Raw genomic sequence first — 17500 nt, forward strand, 5'->3', positions numbered from 1 at the left:
TCATTACTTTACCTGGGAGATACAACTCGGTGTCCTTCAGTTTATCTGGTCATAGAAATGTTATAACTGTGTTTTATAGTTTATGTGATAATAAAAACATTATAACGCAGCATTTATTAGTCTAGGGTGTGTTATAAAGATGTTATAATGCAGTGCTCTTTAGTCTACCTGTACATAAGTGTTATAACTCAGTGTTCTTTAGTTTACCTGTTAATAAAGGTGTTTATTAATTCAGTGTTCATTAATAAGGGTGTAATTTAGTGTTTCTAAGTTTACCTGTTCATAAAGGTGTTATAACTACATGTTCATGCGTTTACTGTTCTTCAAGGCTTTATTAGCCTGTCTGTGAATAAGGATGTGATTTCGTGTGTTTACAACCCAGACTTTTTTTGTGTCTGTTCATGAAACTGTTATAACTCAGTGTTTCTTAGTCTACCTGTTAATAAATGTGTTATAACCCAGCACTGTTAAGATTACTTGGCATGTTAGATGTTATGGTGCAGGTGGCATGTTTAGCAAAGGTGTTAGGATGCAGGTGATGTTAAGTGTTGTAATACTAATGAAGTTATACATGGGAGTGTTGTAATAATGGTGTTATAATGCAGATGTTATAACATGGGTGTTGTGAAGCCGATGAGATTAGTGTTGTAAAAACAGTGTTATAATGCTGGTGATATTATAGCATGTGTGTTACTATGGTAATAAGGTTATAAATGTGTTGTAATAACTGTTTTATGATGCAGATGATGTTATAAATGTGAGTGCCGTAATAACGGTGTTATGACGCAGGTGACCCTGGTGAACAACTGCCGTCCAGCGTCTCGGCCGTTTCGAGCCAGCAGCTCCACCTTCTTCTTCCTGGCTGTGCTGCTAATCGGATTAGCGTTAGCCGCAGTGCCGGTCGTAGTCAGCATCGCACAGTGAGTCGAACACCATTACGTTTACAGCAGTAATAAAACAGTAATAACTGAAGTCTTTTCTGTTGATATTAACTTCATAAACATCTGCGTTAAGCAGTTTAGCATTAGCGTTAGCATGTGGCCGTCTATAACGCCTCCCCGTTGGTCCTTAAATTAACGGGCGCGTGTGTTCGGGTTAGAATCCACAGCTCCAGAGCCTGCGGCCCGTTTGTGAACTTCACCACGTCCTGGGAGGTCGTCCCGCGGACAGTATCCCAGCTGCCCCAGGGGCTGATGGCCTTCCTGTACACGCTGTCCTCCGAGGCCTTCGCCGTGTCCTTCTTCGTCATCACCTGGTGAGACTACACGAGGGAAAATCACAGGTCTACCATTTCGATGATGGCACTGAAGGTCAGGGTTGAATGGTTTGGGGAATAATTTAAGGTTTAATAACTGCGACTGCAACTTAAATTACAATCATTTTTCATAAATGAAGGGCCAGGCCTGTTTTATTTGGCCCCGATGACCAGAACATCCACCTTTTTCTGGCTTACGGGTAAGTTTTGGTTGTGATGTCACAACACATGGAGGTTTGGTTGCATCTGGTTGGTCTAAATTACCTGTAAGCAGGTCACAATGTTGTTTCCCCACTTACAACTAAAGATGGTTTGACAGGCTGCCTTCTCTTATGAGCTCACACGCTACGCTAACACTACAGCTAAGCAGTACAGCGTTGGATGAGTAACGCATGCTGCCTCTTCAGATGAGCTGATGCCCTGACGCTACAGCTGCGCTCGTCTTAGATGACGCTCTTGTTTTTACTGTAGTGGTAGTGATGACTGATCTACATCAGTAGTCGTGCGAGGCCTAGTGCATGCTTGTGTGCAGAACGTGTGTGTAATGTCATGTGTTTTGTGTGTTGCAGCCTGGCGATGTTCTATGTGATAGCGTTAGCTGGAGCTCATAAGCGTGTGATCAATCAGCTGAGAGAGCAGCTCGCCATGGTGTGGACCCTACACTTACTCTCATTCACGATCACTCTCATATATTCACCATCGCTCTCACATATTCACCATCACTCTCATACAGTCACGATCACTAACGCATTCACTTTCACTACCATACATTCGCTATCGTTCTCATATATTCACCATCGCTCTCACATATTCACCATCACTCTCATACAGTCACGATCACTAACGCATTCACTTTCACTACCATACATTCGCTATCGTTCTCATATATTCACCATCGTTCTCATATATTCACCATCGCTTTCATACAATCACGGTCACTAACACATTCACTTTCAATGTCATACATTCACTATCGTTCTCATATATTCACCATCGCTCTCATACAATCACGGTCACTAACACATTCACTTTCACTGTCATACATTCGCTATCGTTCTCATATATTCACCATCGCTCTCACATATTCACCATCACTCTCATACAATCACAGTCACTAACACATTCACTTTCACTATCATACATTTGCTATCGTTCTCATATATTCACCATCGCTCTCATACAATCACGGTCACTAACACATTCACTTTCACTGTCATACATTCACTATCATTCTCATATATTCACCATCGCTCTCATACAATCACGGTCACTAACACATTCACTTTCACTGTCATACATTCGCTATCGTTCTCATATATTCACCATCGCTCTCATACAATCACGGTCACTAACACATTCACTTTCACTGTCATACATTCGCTATCGTTCTCATATTCACCATCGCTCTCACATATTCACCATCACTCTCATACAATCACGGTCACTAATACATTCACTTTCACTATCATACATTCGCTATCGTTCTCATATTCACCATCACTCTCATACAATAACGGTCACTAACACATTCACTTTCACTGTCATACATTCACTATCGTTCTCATATATTCACTATCATTCACTATCACTCATAGATTCTCACTATCACCCAAGACAGTAATTTACTATCACTCTCATACATTCAGTCGACCTCAGATTCATTTACTATCACCCTCAGTTATTCACTATCACTATCATAGCCTTTCATGATCACTCTCATAGTAATTCACTATCACTCTCATGCATTTCCTATTGCCCTATTCACTCTCACTCATACATTCACTGTCACCCTAATACAGTAATTTACTATCACTCTCATACATTCAGTCAACCTCAGATTCGTTCACTATCACCCTCATACATTTACTATCACTCTCATGGTCTTTCATCATCACTCATAGTAATTTGCTATCACTCTCATGTATTTTCTATTGACCTATTCACTATTGCCCATACATTCACTATCACCCTAATATAGTCATTCACTCTCACTCATACATTCACTATCACTCTAATATAGTCATTCACTCTCACTCATACATTCACTATCACCCTAATACAGTCGTTTACTATCACTCTCATACATTGTCACCCTCAGATTTGTTCACTATCGCCCTCATACAGACATTCACTGTCGCTTTTATACATTCGTTCGCTGTCACCCTGACACATTCATTCACTATGACCCTCAAACATTTAGTACACTCATACAATCATTCACTATCACTCACAATTCATTTCAGTCACTCTATATGTCATACATACACATCACTCACTCTCATTCACTATGATTTTATGCTCACTATCACTCTCAGTTGTTGACTGCCTTTCTCATACAGTCCTTCCCTATTACTCAGTCATTCAAAATATAAATAAATAAATAAAATAATCCTCATATGTTCACTATCACGCTCTTAGTCATTCACTCATGCTCTCACTCAATCGTTTACTAGCATTCTCTCACAACCATTAACCGTGACTCTGTCATTCACTGTCACAGCGTTATTACCTCACGTCATCATGTTCATCATTACACCATCACGTTCACTCATTTACTATCACTCTCACTATCACTCACACTCATTTACTGCTTCCTTCACTATCGCTCATTCTCACAGGCATTCACAATAACTCAGTCGTTCAGTCACTCTTATAATCATTTACTATCTCTTTCACATTTATTCACTATCACTCTGTCATTCACTCACAGTTGTTCACTACAGCTGTCACCCACTATCACACACATTCACTGTCACTCTCACTCTATCATCACTCTGTCATTCACTATCACTCACAATTATTTATTAAAGAGTCTTTTACTATCACAATCACTCACTTTCACAGTCATTCTCTGCCAAACATGTATTCACCATAACTTTCATACAACTGTTCACCATCACTCATACACAATCATAACTATTCGTTTTCACTCGCACATTGACTCTGGTTCACTGATTCTTTACATGTAAATTAATTTGTAATTAATCTCTCTCTCTGTCTCTCTGTCTCTCTCTCTCTCTCCGTCTCTCTCCCTGTCTCTCTCTCTGTCTCTCTCTCTCTCTCCGTCTCTCTCTCTCTCCGTCTCTCTCCCTGTCTCTCTCTCTCCCTGTCTCTCTCTCTCCCTCTCTCTCTCTCTCCCTCTCCCTGTCTCTCTCTCTCTCCCTGTCTCTCTCTCTGTCTCTCTCTCTCTCTCTCTCCGTCTCTCTACCTGTCTCTCTCCCTCTCTCTCTCTCTCCCTCTCCGTGTCTCTCTCTCTCTCCCGGTCTCTCTCTCTGTCTCTCTGTCTCTCTCTCTCTCTCTCCGTCTCTCTACCTGTCTCTCTCCCTCTCTCTCTCTCTCCCTCTCCCTGTCTCTCTCTCTCTCTCTCTCCCCGGCTCTCCGTCGCTCTCCGTTTCTCTCCCTGTCTCTCCCTGTCTCTCTCTCTCTCTCTCTCTCTCTCTCTCTCTCTCTCTCTCTCTCTCTCTCTCTCTCTCTCTCTCTCTCTCTCTCTCTCTCCCTGTCTCTCTGTCTCTCTCTCCCTGTCTCTCTCTCTCTCCCTGTCTCTCTCTCCCTGTCTCTCTGTCTCTCTCTCCCTGTCTCTCTGTCTCTCTCTCTCTCTCTCTCTAGGAGGGTCGTGATAAGAGGTTCCTGATACAGAAGTTGTGTCAGGCTCAGGCGGATCTCTCTGCTCATTCCTCACGCTCACGTTCTGGGCTCAGTTACCGTGGGAACCAGAAGTCCAGCACCTCCGGGGTCTACGTGGTCAGACCTCTGGTCCAGTACGAGACCCAGGCATGAGGAGCTCTATTCTGATTGGCTGAATTCTGGATTTGTGCTCTTCTCATTTGCTGAGTTCATGATGAGCTTCCACCTCATTGGTCAAACGTACGATGGCCTCTCCGTCATTGGTCAAGCCCATGAGGAGCTTTAATCTGATTGGTCTGGCTGCCTTTTCATTGGATGGACAGTATTTTCTGTATCTTTTCTGAGTCCAGCACCTGTAAAGAGAGTCTACAGCTGCGTCCAGAGTTAAAGCGAGGAGTCAGAGTGACCTCTTTACTCGTGTTTGATGTCTGCAGTTTGCCTCTGGGGTTCCAGTGCTGGAGCCACGAGGCCAATGTAGCTACCAAGCAATGGAAGCTTATGTACACCAGTTAGCATGGTGCTAACTGCAGGTCTGCCTTACTGTAAAGGCCTCAAAGGGGCTTCCAGGGCGTGTTAGCTACATTAGCCTCGGAGCCTCAGTGCTGAAACTACAGAAGCAAGCTTGTCTTGGCTGATCGACGGTGTTTGGGGTGAACTGGAGGGATTTTTTACACTGAACCGGCTCTTTAATGATGTACTGTTGGTGCGCTGCACTCTTACCTGCACCTTACCTGTGATCTACCTGTCGTCATAACAACTCCTGAATAAGCCTAAAGAGCGTATACACTATACAGGCACTGTGGTCACCAGACCATCAGTGCACTACTGCCCTGCACTGTTGCTGCTTTACACCCTGTGTGCCTTTTTAATTCTGTTTAAACTGTTCAACTCGTTTAGAGTCTGTAAGGGGACCATTTATGGGCGTGAGAATAAAAACATTTCACTAACACCTTTACCCATGTGCTTTTTCACAGATCACAGTGAACATACTTTAACACTATGGTTACAGGGTTTCTAATAAAGTGGCCAGTTAGTGGAAGCACAAGGTGGGTGTTTCTAATAAAGTGGCCAGTGAGTGGAAGCACAAGGTGGGTGTTTCTAATAAAGTGGCCAGTTAGTGGAAGTACAAGGTGGGTGTTTCTAATAAAGTGGCCAGTTAGTGGAAGTACAAGGTGGGTGTTTCTAATAAAGTGGCCAGTGAGTGGAAGCACAAGGTGGGTGTTTCTAATAAAGTGGCCAGTGAGTGGAAGCACAAGGTAGGTGTTTCTAATAAAGTGGCCAGTGAGTGGAAGTACAAGGTGGGTGTTTCTAATAAAGTGGCCAGTGAGTGGAAGCACAAGGTAGGTGTTTCTAATAAAGTGGCCAGTGAGTGGAAGCGCAAGGTGGGTGTTTCTAATAAAGTGGCCAGTTAGTGGAAGCACAAGGTGGGTGTTTCTAATAAAGTGGCCAGTGAGTGGAAGCACAAGGTGGGTGTTTCTAATAAAGTGGCCAGTGAGTGGAAGCACAAGGTAGGTGTTTCTAATAAAGTGGCCAGTGAGTGGAAGTACAAGGTGGGTGTTTCTAATAAAGTGGCCAGTGAGTGGAAGCACAAGGTAGGTGTTTCTAATAAAGTGGCCAGTGAGTGGAAGCGCAAGGTAGGTGTTTCTAATAAAGTGGCCAGTGAGTGGAAGCGCAAGGTAGGTGTTTCTAATAAAGTGGCCAGTTAGTGGAAGCACAAGGTGGGTGTTTCTAATAAAGTGGCCAGTGAGTGGAAGCACAAGGTGGGTGTTTCTAATAAAGTGGCCAGTGAGTGGAAGCACAAGGTAGGTGTTTCTAATAAAGTGGCCAGTGAGTGGAAGTACAAGGTGGGTGTTTCTAATAAAGTGGCCAGTGAGTGGAAGCACAAGGTAGGTGTTTCTAATAAAGTGGCCAGTTAGTGGAAGTACAAGGTGGGTGTTTCTAATAAAGTGGCCAGTGAGTGGAAGCACAAGGTAGGTGTTTCTAATAAAGTGGCCAGTTAGTGGAAGCACAAGGTAGGTGTTTCTAATAAAGTGGCCAGTGAGTGGAAGTACAAGGTGGGTGTTTCTAATAAAGTGGCCAGTTAGTGGAAGCACAAGGTGGGTGTTTCTAATAAAGTGGCCAGTCAGTGGAAGCACAAGGTGGGTGTTTCTGATAAAGTGGCCAGTGAGTGGAAGTACAAGGTGGGTGTTTCTAATAAAGTGGCCAGTGAGTGGAAGTACAAGGTGGGTGTTTCTAATAAAGTGGCCAGTGAGTAGAAGCACAAGGTAGGTGTTTCTAATAAAGTGGCCAGTGAGTGGAAGCACAAGGTAGGTGTTTCTAATAAAGTGGCCAGTGAGTGGAAGCACAAGGTAGGTGTTTCTAATAAAGTGGCCAGTGAGTGGAAGAACAAGGTGCGTGTTTCTAATAAAGTGGCCAGTGAGTAGAAGCACAAGGTGGGTGTTTCTAATAAAGTGGCCAGTTAGTGGAAGCATAAGGTGGGTGTTTCTAATAAAGTGGCCAGTGAGTGGAAGCACAAGGTGGGTGTTTCTAATAAAGTGGCCAGTGAGTGGAAGCAAAAGGTGGGTGTTTCTAATAAAGTGGCCAGTGAGTAGAAGCACAAGGTGGGTGTTTCTAATAAAGTGGCCAGTTAGTGGAAGCACAAGGTAGGTGTTTCTAATAAAGTGGCCAGTGACTGGAAGTACAAGGTGGGTGTTTCTAATAAAGTGGCCAGTTAGTGGAAGCACAAGGTGGGTGTTTCTAATAAAGTGGCCAGTCAGTGGAAGCACAAGGTGGGTGTTTCTGATAAAGTGGCCAGTGAGTGGAAGTACAAGGTGGGTGTTTCTAATAAAGTGGCCAGTGAGTGGAAGTACAAGGTGGGTGTTTCTAATAAAGTGGCCAGTGAGTGGAAGTACAAGGTGGGTGTTTCTAATAAAGTGGCCAGTGAGTGGAAGCGCAAGGTAGGTGTTTCTAATAAAGTGGCCAGTGAGTGGAAGCGCAAGGTAGGTGTTTCTAATAAAGTGGCCAGTTAGTGGAAGCACAAGGTGGGTGTTTCTAATAAAGTGGCCAGTGAGTGGAAGCACAAGGTGGGTGTTTCTAATAAAGTGGCCAGTGAGTGGAAGCACAAGGTAGGTGTTTCTAATAAAGTGGCCAGTGAGTGGAAGTACAAGGTGGGTGTTTCTAATAAAGTGGCCAGTGAGTGGAAGCACAAGGTAGGTGTTTCTAATAAAGTGGCCAGTTAGTGGAAGCACAAGGTAGGTGTTTCTAATAAAGTGGCCAGTGAGTGGAAGTACAAGGTGGGTGTTTCTAATAAAGTGGCCAGTTAGTGGAAGCACAAGGTGGGTGTTTCTAATAAAGTGGCCAGTCAGTGGAAGCACAAGGTGGGTGTTTCTGATAAAGTGGCCAGTGAGTGGAAGTACAAGGTGGGTGTTTCTAATAAAGTGGCCAGTGAGTGGAAGTACAAGGTGGGTGTTTCTAATAAAGTGGCCAGTGAGTAGAAGCACAAGGTAGGTGTTTCTAATAAAGTGGCCAGTGAGTGGAAGCACAAGGTAGGTGTTTCTAATAAAGTGGCCAGTGAGTGGAAGCACAAGGTAGGTGTTTCTAATAAAGTGGCCAGTGAGTGGAAGAACAAGGTGCGTGTTTCTAATAAAGTGGCCAGTGAGTAGAAGCACAAGGTGGGTGTTTCTAATAAAGTGGCCAGTTAGTGGAAGCATAAGGTGGGTGTTTCTAATAAAGTGGCCAGTGAGTGGAAGCACAAGGTGGGTGTTTCTAATAAAGTGGCCAGTGAGTGGAAGCAAAAGGTGGGTGTTTCTAATAAAGTGGCCAGTGAGTGGAAGCACAAGGTGGGTGTTTCTAATAAAGTGGCCAGTTAGTGGAAGCACAAGGTAGGTGTTTCTAATAAAGTGGCCAGTGAGTAGAAGCACAAGGTGGGTGTTTCTAATAAAGTGGCCAGTTAGTGGAAGCATAAGGTGGGTGTTTCTAATAAAGTGGCCAGTGAGTGGAAGCACAAGGTGGGTGTTTCTAATAAAGTGGCCAGTGAGTGGAAGCAAAAGGTGGGTGTTTCTAATAAAGTGGCCAGTGAGTGGAAGCACAAGGTTGGTGTTTCTAATAAAGTGGCCAGTGAGTGGAAGCACAAGGTGGGTGTTTCTAATAAAGTGGCCAGTGAGTGCTCGCACTGCGGGAATCTGCCACGCAGGGTGTGCACTGTTAAGGTTCTTAAATACAGACCGTGGTTCTGTACGGAACCGTGAACACTCCAAGATCCGTTTGTATGGAGACTGTGGTGTATGTGTTTCTATATAGCATTTAAATGGTTCTGCTGTTGTTACGATATCAAGCGTACACTTTTCGGTACTATATTGGATCATTTTCACTCTGAGGAACAGTTTCAGCGCACAGAACCCCTGAAGCATCCAAATGGCTCTAAAAGCGTTCAGGGTTGTAAACAGAACCGTCGTCTTTACTGAAGACCCCTTGAAACAAGTTGTGGGTGCTTACGGCTTTGAGGCGTCTACAGTGAGAAGTCCAGCGTTGAGGTTTTGGAAGAGATCTCCTCCTAAATCCACTTCCACAGTTTCCTCGAAGACTTGCCGGTGATCCCTGTGTGGGGTTTGTTCTCAGGTAAGAACGGAATCTGCCCTCAGGAGCAGAAAGGCGAGGACAGTTCTGCGCTTTAAGAACACGACATGAACCTGACGCAGACTTTTTCTCGGGATCTTCATCAAGAACACACTTAAGAACAGACTTAGGAAGACGCTCGAGAAGGAGGCCCAAAGCTTTCGTCACACGCCGACTGCTAAACAAACCTCTCCATCCTCTAAAATCTCAGTCTTGTCTGGTGTTAACGCTCCCACTGTGTTCCCACAGCTCGCGGGTGGCAGTCCACTGACCACGGTACAGAGCCATCCCGGGATGAGTCCTTTGCCAAAGGGGCAAAGGTGTCACTCCGCAACAATTTCAAGGCCCAAAACCTTCTTAGTCATGAAGGTGCAGCACCAGTCCAGGCAGCCTCAAGGCAGCCTCAGCCAAGCGGTCAGTCGGGTCCTCGGAGTCCTGGCCCTGGCCCTGTCCTCGTCTGTCTCCCTCTCAGCCTTCGTTCTCTTGTTCCATGCGTTTTTGTAGCTGTTCAGGTCTTTGTCTCCTCCCCAGTTCTGCCCTCTTGTTATCTGTCTTACCTGTCTGTTGTCTGTAGCTCCGCCCCCTCCCTTGCCTATGTGCTTTGTGTTTGCCTGGTGTTTGGGTCGGTCAGGCCCTGTGCTGGTGATCTCTCCTTTTCTTTATTTCCCTTTGTCTCTGGTTTTCTTTCTGTTTCAGCATTTATTCAGTAGCAGGTTTGTTTGGTCACCTTTGTGGATTTTCAGTGTAAAAAAAAACAAAAACCCAAAAACAAAAAACAAGGACTTGCCTCTTCGTCTCTCCCAGGGTTACAGCTACCACAGGTAAACCGTGGAACACTCAGTAAAGAAAATGGTCAAGCTACAGCGGCTCGGCAGATTTCAGTGCCGCCCAGCGCAGCTGTGACCACATTAACTCACTCCTGCCTGAGAGGAAAGAGAGTGAGACGCTGCCGCCAGAGGAGCCGAGACTGGCGTTCACGTTGCTCGGAGCAGCGTGAACGAGAATAAGTGACAGCAGTCCTGTAAAAGGTTTGTGTTTCTTGCGAGATTTGTCGCCCGGTTCGTTTTAGAAACAGGGTCGCTCAGAAGAAAGGGCCCCAAAAGTCAGTAAGTCTAGCGGCTCAAGTGGAGATGAAGCAGAGACACATTTACATGGAATAGCATGAAGTCCAATGTAGCACTATGCCTTATGAATATAGGCACTACATGCACCTGTGTGTCTGTACATAAATAAATATGTAGTAACCGTACTGTATATAAATATAGGGGTGTTACTCTGGAGTTAGCGTAGATGTTAAAATTGTAGAAATACAGACACATAAAGGAATAACGAGCAAAAAACACAATAATAATAAATAATAAAATGATAAAAGGTAAATATTTCAAAATGCGTCATAAAAGAGGTGCGATGCGTGAGACTATGGTTCATCTGTGCAATACTCAGTACCAAACTGTACTGACCATATGTGTAATACTAATAATAGTAATAATATTAATAATAATAATGTAATTCTTCTCCTTCTGGGTCACGGGGGGTGCTGGAGCCCATCCCAGGGGTCGTCGGGCGGAAGGAAATAATAATGTAATTATGTGTGTAATAACTGAACTGTTTTATACAGCATGTTTAATATTCACTGCCACTTTACTGTATTCATAAGAATATAAACAGAATATAAAACATGGTTACAACTGTAATAACTGCAGGATTAATAAAGCATTCTGGTTCTGAATCAGTAATGGATTTTGTTTCATTTTTATTTATTTGTATGATTTTTTTTATTTCAGATCAAATATAATTTTAAAATTTTATTTTATTCCAGCTTTCATTTGATTGGGGACTTTCTTTTTTACTTTATTTTATTTTTTCTTTCGTTTTATTCTAGGGGATTTTTTTCTTTTCTACTTTATTGTATTATTTTTATTTTGTTTTGTTTTATTCTATGGGATTTTTTTTTCTACTTTATTTTATTTTATAGTGTGTATGTGAGTAAGGACTTTTATTTTGGCGCGTGTCCGTGAGCGCTGAGTCCCAGCAGGGCCTCCGTAGTTTCTCCGTAGCTGCGCCCCGTCAGCAGCTCCTGCAGAAACAGAAAGCTGGAGAGAAAAACAGCGTCTCTCTCTCCCTCCGTCTCCCTCCGTCTCTCTCTCTCTCTCTCTCTCTCTCTCTCTCTCTCTCTCTCCCCCTCTCGGCCCGGTTCGGCCCGGTTCTGGTCATGCGCGCTCCCGGCTGCGCGGTTTAGGCGGAGTTCACAGCGCTGGTCACTCAGCTCTGCTCTCTCAGGTACCGATCAATAATCAATACCCGCCTCTGGTCTCCCTGTCGCGCGCGAGCTCGGCTGCAGGACAGACGCTCCTCTTCATCCTCACCCTCCTCTTCCTCGCGTCTGTCCGCCTGTCTGTCCGCCCGTCCGTCCGTCCGTCTGTCTGTCTGCCGCAGAGCCGCTTCACATTCATAACAAACACAACTCAGTCGCTCATTACCGTCATTTACATACTCATTAATATGCAAACGCGGCAGGAGACCTGACAGACCTGTCCGCGCGCGCGTCTCACAGTCCAGACCCTCTTACGCTTTAACCCTCAGGGTCCGGCTGAGCCACTGACCAGTCATAGCGCCCCTCTGATGTCAGTGATCTGCGTCCAGGCGTCTGTGTCGGGAACTATAACCGGTTAATAACCTCGGCGTCATGGTCACTATGCATGTCCAGCAGGGCAGCATAGCTGAAGACCTTCAGGCTGCTCCTCAGACCAGGACCTGCACACACAGCAGTGGACGGCAAACCACCAGCACAGACGCCATGAACACGGCTTTTTAATGTTTCATTATTATTAATATCGCAGAATCTGTTATTACCTATTTATTAGAGTCTTAACATGCTTATATTTCTTATAGTATCTACTGTGAATTATTCAGTATCTACTGTGAATTATTCAGTATCTACTGTGAATTATTCAGTATCTACTATGAATTATTCAGTATCTACTGTGAATTATTCAGTATCTACTGTGAATTCTTCAGTATCTACTATGAATTATTCAGTATCTACTGTGAATTATTCAGGATCTACTGTGAATTATTCAGTATCTACTATGAATTATTCAGTATCTACTGTGAATTATTCAGTATCTACTGTGAATTATTCAGTATCTACTATGAATTATTCAGTATCTACTGTGAATTATTCAGTATCTACTGTGAATTCTTCAGTATCTACTATGAATTATTCAGTATCTACTGTGAATTATTCAGGATCTACTGTGAATTATTCAGTATCTACTGTGAATTATTCAGTATCTACTGTGAATTATTCAGTATCTACTGTGAATTATTCAGTATCTACTATGAATTATTCAGTATCTACTGTGAATTATTCAGTATCTACTGTGAATTATTCAGTATCTACTGTGAATTGTTCACTATCTACTGTGAATTATTCAGGATCTACTGTGAATTATTCAGGATCTACTGTGAATTATTCAGTATCTACTATGAATTATTCAGTATCTACTGTGAATTATTCAGGATCTACTGTGAATTATTCAGGATCTACTGTGAATTATTCAGTATCTACTGTGAATTGTTCACTATCTACTGTGAATTATTCAGGATCTACTGTGAATTATTCAGTATCTACTGTGAATTATTCAGTATCTACTGTGAGTTATTCAGTATCTACTGTGAATTATTCAGTATCTACTGTGTATTATTCAGTATCTACTGTGAACTATTCAGTATCTACTACGAATTATTCAGTATCTACTGTGAATTATTCAGTATCTACTGTGAACTAGTCAGTATCTACTACGAATTATTCAGTATCTACTGTGTATTATTCAGTATCTACTGTGAATTATTCAGTATCTACTACGAATTATTCAGTATCTACTGTGAATTATTCAGTATCTACTGTGAACTAGTCAGTGTCTACTATGAATTATTCAGTATCTACTGTGAATTATTCAGTATCTACTGTGAATAATTCAGTATTTACTATAAGTTATTTAGTATCTTCTATGAATAATTCAGTATCCTGTATGTAGACCGTCTTAAGGAGCCCCTCTGGTGTACGTATATGTGCTGATATTATCTGTCTACTGTTGCTGTTTGTGTTTGTTTAGGTTGATCTTGCATTCCTGTGTTCCTGCCATGTCGTCGGGCTCTGAGACGGTTCATTATATCCACCTGCACAACGCCAGCCAGTCGGTGCTGGAGGCACTGCGCACTCAGCGGCGCAAGGGTCTGTTCTGCGACGTCACGGTACGGATCCACGACGCCTCGCTGCGCGCCCACGCCTGCGTCCTGGCTGCTGCCAGCCCCTTCTTCCAGGACAAGCTGCTGCTCGGCCACTCCGAGATCTCGGTGCCGCCGCTGGTTCCCGCGGAGACAGTGAAGCAGCTGGTGGACTTCATGTACAGCGGCTCTCTGGTGGTGCTCCACTCACAGGCACTCTGCATACTGACCGCCGCCAGCATCCTGCAGATCAAGACCGTCATCGACGAGTGCACACAGATCATATCCCAGAAACGGCCACTGGGGGCCGCCATGCCCAAACAAGAGGAGCAGGGAGGCGGCAAGGGGCGTGAGAGTGTGGGAAACGTGGGCGGAGTTGGCGCCAGCGCTTTGCAGGGATATAGTTACCCCATAGGTGACTGTGGAGCGGGGGTGGGGTCGGCTCCGGGCCTGCAGGATCCTCAACCTATGGGTGGGGGGGGTCAGCCAGACTCCTCCGGATTGGATGGAATAATGCCACCGCTGGGCGATTTGCTGGGCCGGGGGGACGGGCTTGGCGCGCCTGGGGGCGGGCCTATGATGAAACCCACCAGTTGCACTCAGGAGATAAACTACATGTTGAATCAGAACGCAGAACGAAGCAGCGCAGGTGAGGCAATGATGTTCCGATTCATACACCTAACAACTATTCCTACAACTGAGTAATCTATGCTGGCTTTTTAAATAAAAAAATAGAAGCCATATTTACATTTACAGCATTTAGCAGACGCTCTGATCCAGAGCAACTTACAAGAAGTGCTTTGTCTGTCTAGAGAAAGTGTCTTTACTAGTTACCAGTAGGTTAGAGAGAAAGACGGTCCTGAGCTCAGATACTGCTAGAAATAAAAAGTCACTGTAATACAGAGAGAGAAGGAGCCGAGCTGAACTCAGAACAGTGCAATACATTCCAATAAATGCAATACAATACACTACAATCAGTACTTAACTCAGGGCTCATTTAAGTGCTGTGTAAAGAGACGGTCTTCAGTCTGCGTTTGAAGACAGTGAGAGACTCTGCTGTTAGGACAGCCAGTGGGAGTTCATTCCCCCACCTGGGCTCCAGTACAGAGAACATTCTCAACGCTGGTCTTCCACGTGCCTTGAAGGATGGCGTGTCAAGCCGAGCTGTACTCGAAGCTTGAAGGGCTCGTGGTCCAGTTCGAGATTTCACCATTGCCATCAAGTCGGTAGGGGCTGGTCCATTTCTGACTTTGTAGGCCAGCATTAGGGTTTTAAATCTGATGCAGCTACAGGAAGCCAGTGAAGGGAGCGCAGCAGTGAGGTGACGTGGCTGAACTTGGGCAGATTGAAGACGAGCCGTGCTGCTGCATTCTGGATGAGTTACAGAGGCTTGATGGCCTGCATGGGAAGACCAGCCAGGAGCGAGTTGCAGTAGTCAAGCCTTGAGATGACACGAGACTGCACGAGCACCTGGGTGGCCTCTCGGGTGAGGAAGGGTCGGATCCTCCGGATGTTGTACAGGAGAAACCTGCATGACCGAGTCAGGTTTGCGATGTGAGTCGAGAAAGATAACTGGCCATCCAGAGTCACGCCAGGACTTCTTGCCTACAGACAGAACAGTCAGAGAGTTCTCGAATGAGACGGTGAGATCATGATGAGGACCTGTAGTCGCAGGGATGAATATCAGCTCAGTCTTTCTGGGATTGAGCTTCAGGTGGTGAGCTGCCATCCATGAAGAGATAGTGTAAAGAGAAAAGAGAAGAGGACCCAGGACCGAGCCTTGTGGGACACCAGTGCCTGCATGGAGAGGCTGTGGACCTTCTCCATGTTACCTGATAAGAGCGATCCTCCAGATAGGACTTGAACCACTTCCACACACAGCCAGTGATTCCAAGGTTGGTGAGGATGTCCGGAAGGATTGTATGGTTGACCGTATCAAAAGCTGCTTAGAGATCAAGTAGAATCGGGACAGATGATAGTTTAGCTGATCTTGCTGACTGGAGCCTCTCGGTCATTGCTATTAGTTTCTGTTGAGTGAGCTGGTTTGAAGCCAGACTGGTTGGGGTCCTGGAGCTGGTTCTGTTTGAGAAAGAGAGACAGTTGATTATAGACTGCACGTTCAAGAATTTTTGAAAGGAAAGAAAGAAGTGATACCGGTCTGTAGCTGATGTGATTAGAGCTGTCAAGTGTGGGCTTCTTCAGGATGGGAATGACTCTTGCAGTCTTGAAAGTTGATGGAACACAGGAGCTGTTAATGAGAAAAGTGATGAAGAGCAGCAGATTCATGGAGGTTGACTGGAGCCATGTGGACAGGATGGGATCCAGTGGGCAGGTGGTTGGGTTACTGGATTTGATCAGTTGTAGGATATCATCTGTGGAAAGAGAAGACAAACAGGTTAGTGGATTTAGAACCAGAGGACGAGAGGACACAAAAAGGTAATTGCAGATGAGAGTGAAGAAAGGAAAACATCTGTAGCTGTGTCCAGTGAGAGAGGAGAAAATGAGTCAGGATGGGGAAGAGTGGTCAAGATAGTTGAAGCGAACGAAGAGGGAGGAATGGAGTTCAGATTGCGTCGAGTAGAAGAGCATGAAGGGGTGCAATGGACAGGAGCAGCAGTATGAGGTGGAGATCAGAGAACATTATAGAGCTTTTTAAATGAAACAGTAGAAGCCGTATCGCCCCCTACGCTTCCTGTAGTGTATTACAGTCTGTCAGAGCGACTGTGTGGATCATATGAACATTATAGAGCTTTTTAAATGAAGCAGTAGAAGCCGTATCGCCCCCTACGCTTCCTGTAGTGTATTACAGTCTGTCAGAGCGACTGTGTGGATCATATGAACATTATAGAGCTTTTTAAATGAAACAGTAGAAGCCGTATCGCCCCCTACGCTTCCTGTAGTGTATTACAGTCTGTCAGAGTGACTGTGTCGATCATATGAACATTATCGAGCTTTTTAAATGAAACAGTAGAAGCCGTATCGCCCCCTACACTTCCTGTAGTGTATTACAGTCTGTCAGAGCGACTGTGTGGATCATATGAACATTATAGAGCTTTTTAAATGAAACAGTAGAAGCCGTATCGCCCCCTACGCTTCCTGTAGTGTATTACAGTCTGTCAGAGCGACTGTGTGGATCATATGAACATTATAGAGCTTTTTAAATGAAACAGTAGAAGCCGTATCGCCCCCTACGCTTCCTGTAGTGTATTACAGTCTGACAGAGCGACTGTGTGGATCATATGAACATTATAGAGCTTTTTAAATGAAACAGTAGAAGCTGTATCGCCCCCTACGCTTCCTGTAGTGTATTACAGTCTGTCAGAGCGACTGTGTGGATCATATGAACATTATAGAGCTTTTTAAATGAAACAGTAGAAGCCGTATCGCCCCCTACGCTTCCTGTAGTGTATTACAGTCTGTCAGAGCGACTGTGTGGATCATATGAACATTATCGAGCTTTTTAAATGAAACAGTAGAAGCCGTATCGCCCCCTACGCTTCCTGTAGTGTATTATAGTCTGTCAGAGCGACTGTGTGGATCATATGAACATTATAGAGCCTTTTTAAATGAAACAGTAGAAGCCGTATCGCCCCCTACGCTTCCTGTAGTGTATTACAGTCTGTCAGAGCGACTGTGTGGATCATATGAACATTATAGAGCTTTTTAAATGAAACAGTAGAAGCCGTATCGCCCCCTACGCTTCCTGTAGTGTATTACAGTCTGTCAGAGCGACTGTGTGGATCATATGAACATTATAGAGCTTTTTAAATGAAACAGTAGAAGCCGTATCGCCCCCTA

At 44.4% G+C, this 17500-nt stretch overlaps 2 protein-coding genes across 4 annotated transcripts in view; both read left to right on the forward strand.

Annotated features, from left to right (window-relative positions):
- Window positions 1–5826, forward strand: part of LOC108412431 (transmembrane channel-like protein 7) — a 27725-nt gene extending 21899 nt beyond the window's left edge. Inside the window, exons 13-16 of one of the 3 annotated variants that reach the window (XR_005131225.1) lie at window positions 790–920; window positions 1100–1310; window positions 1396–1455; window positions 1825–1909. Coding sequence is in view for 2 of the 3 variants with exons in the window: in XM_037543739.1 (XP_037399636.1) it covers window positions 790–920; window positions 1100–1255; window positions 1825–1903; window positions 4862–5032 (537 nt within the window). In the remaining variant the exon portion in view is untranslated. Of the gene's footprint in view, window positions 1–789; window positions 921–1099; window positions 1311–1395; window positions 1456–1824; window positions 1910–4861 lie in introns of those variants that run through there. The other 2 variants (XM_037543739.1, XM_037543740.1) reach the window with 2 other exon arrangements.
- Window positions 5827–11516: 5690 nt separating this feature from the next.
- zbtb45 (zinc finger and BTB domain containing 45) overlaps window positions 11517–17500 on the forward strand; it is a 15696-nt gene continuing 9712 nt past the window's right edge. The window contains exons 1-2 of the mRNA XM_017684451.2: window positions 11517–11752; window positions 13591–14351. Coding sequence (XP_017539940.1) covers window positions 13619–14351 — 733 coding nt within the window. The 5' untranslated portion in view covers window positions 11517–11752; window positions 13591–13618. The remainder of the gene's footprint in view (window positions 11753–13590; window positions 14352–17500) is intronic.

This window comes from Pygocentrus nattereri, chromosome 12 (assembly GCF_015220715.1).
Source record: "Pygocentrus nattereri isolate fPygNat1 chromosome 12, fPygNat1.pri, whole genome shotgun sequence".
NCBI classification, from domain to species: Eukaryota; Metazoa; Chordata; class Actinopteri; order Characiformes; family Serrasalmidae; genus Pygocentrus; species Pygocentrus nattereri.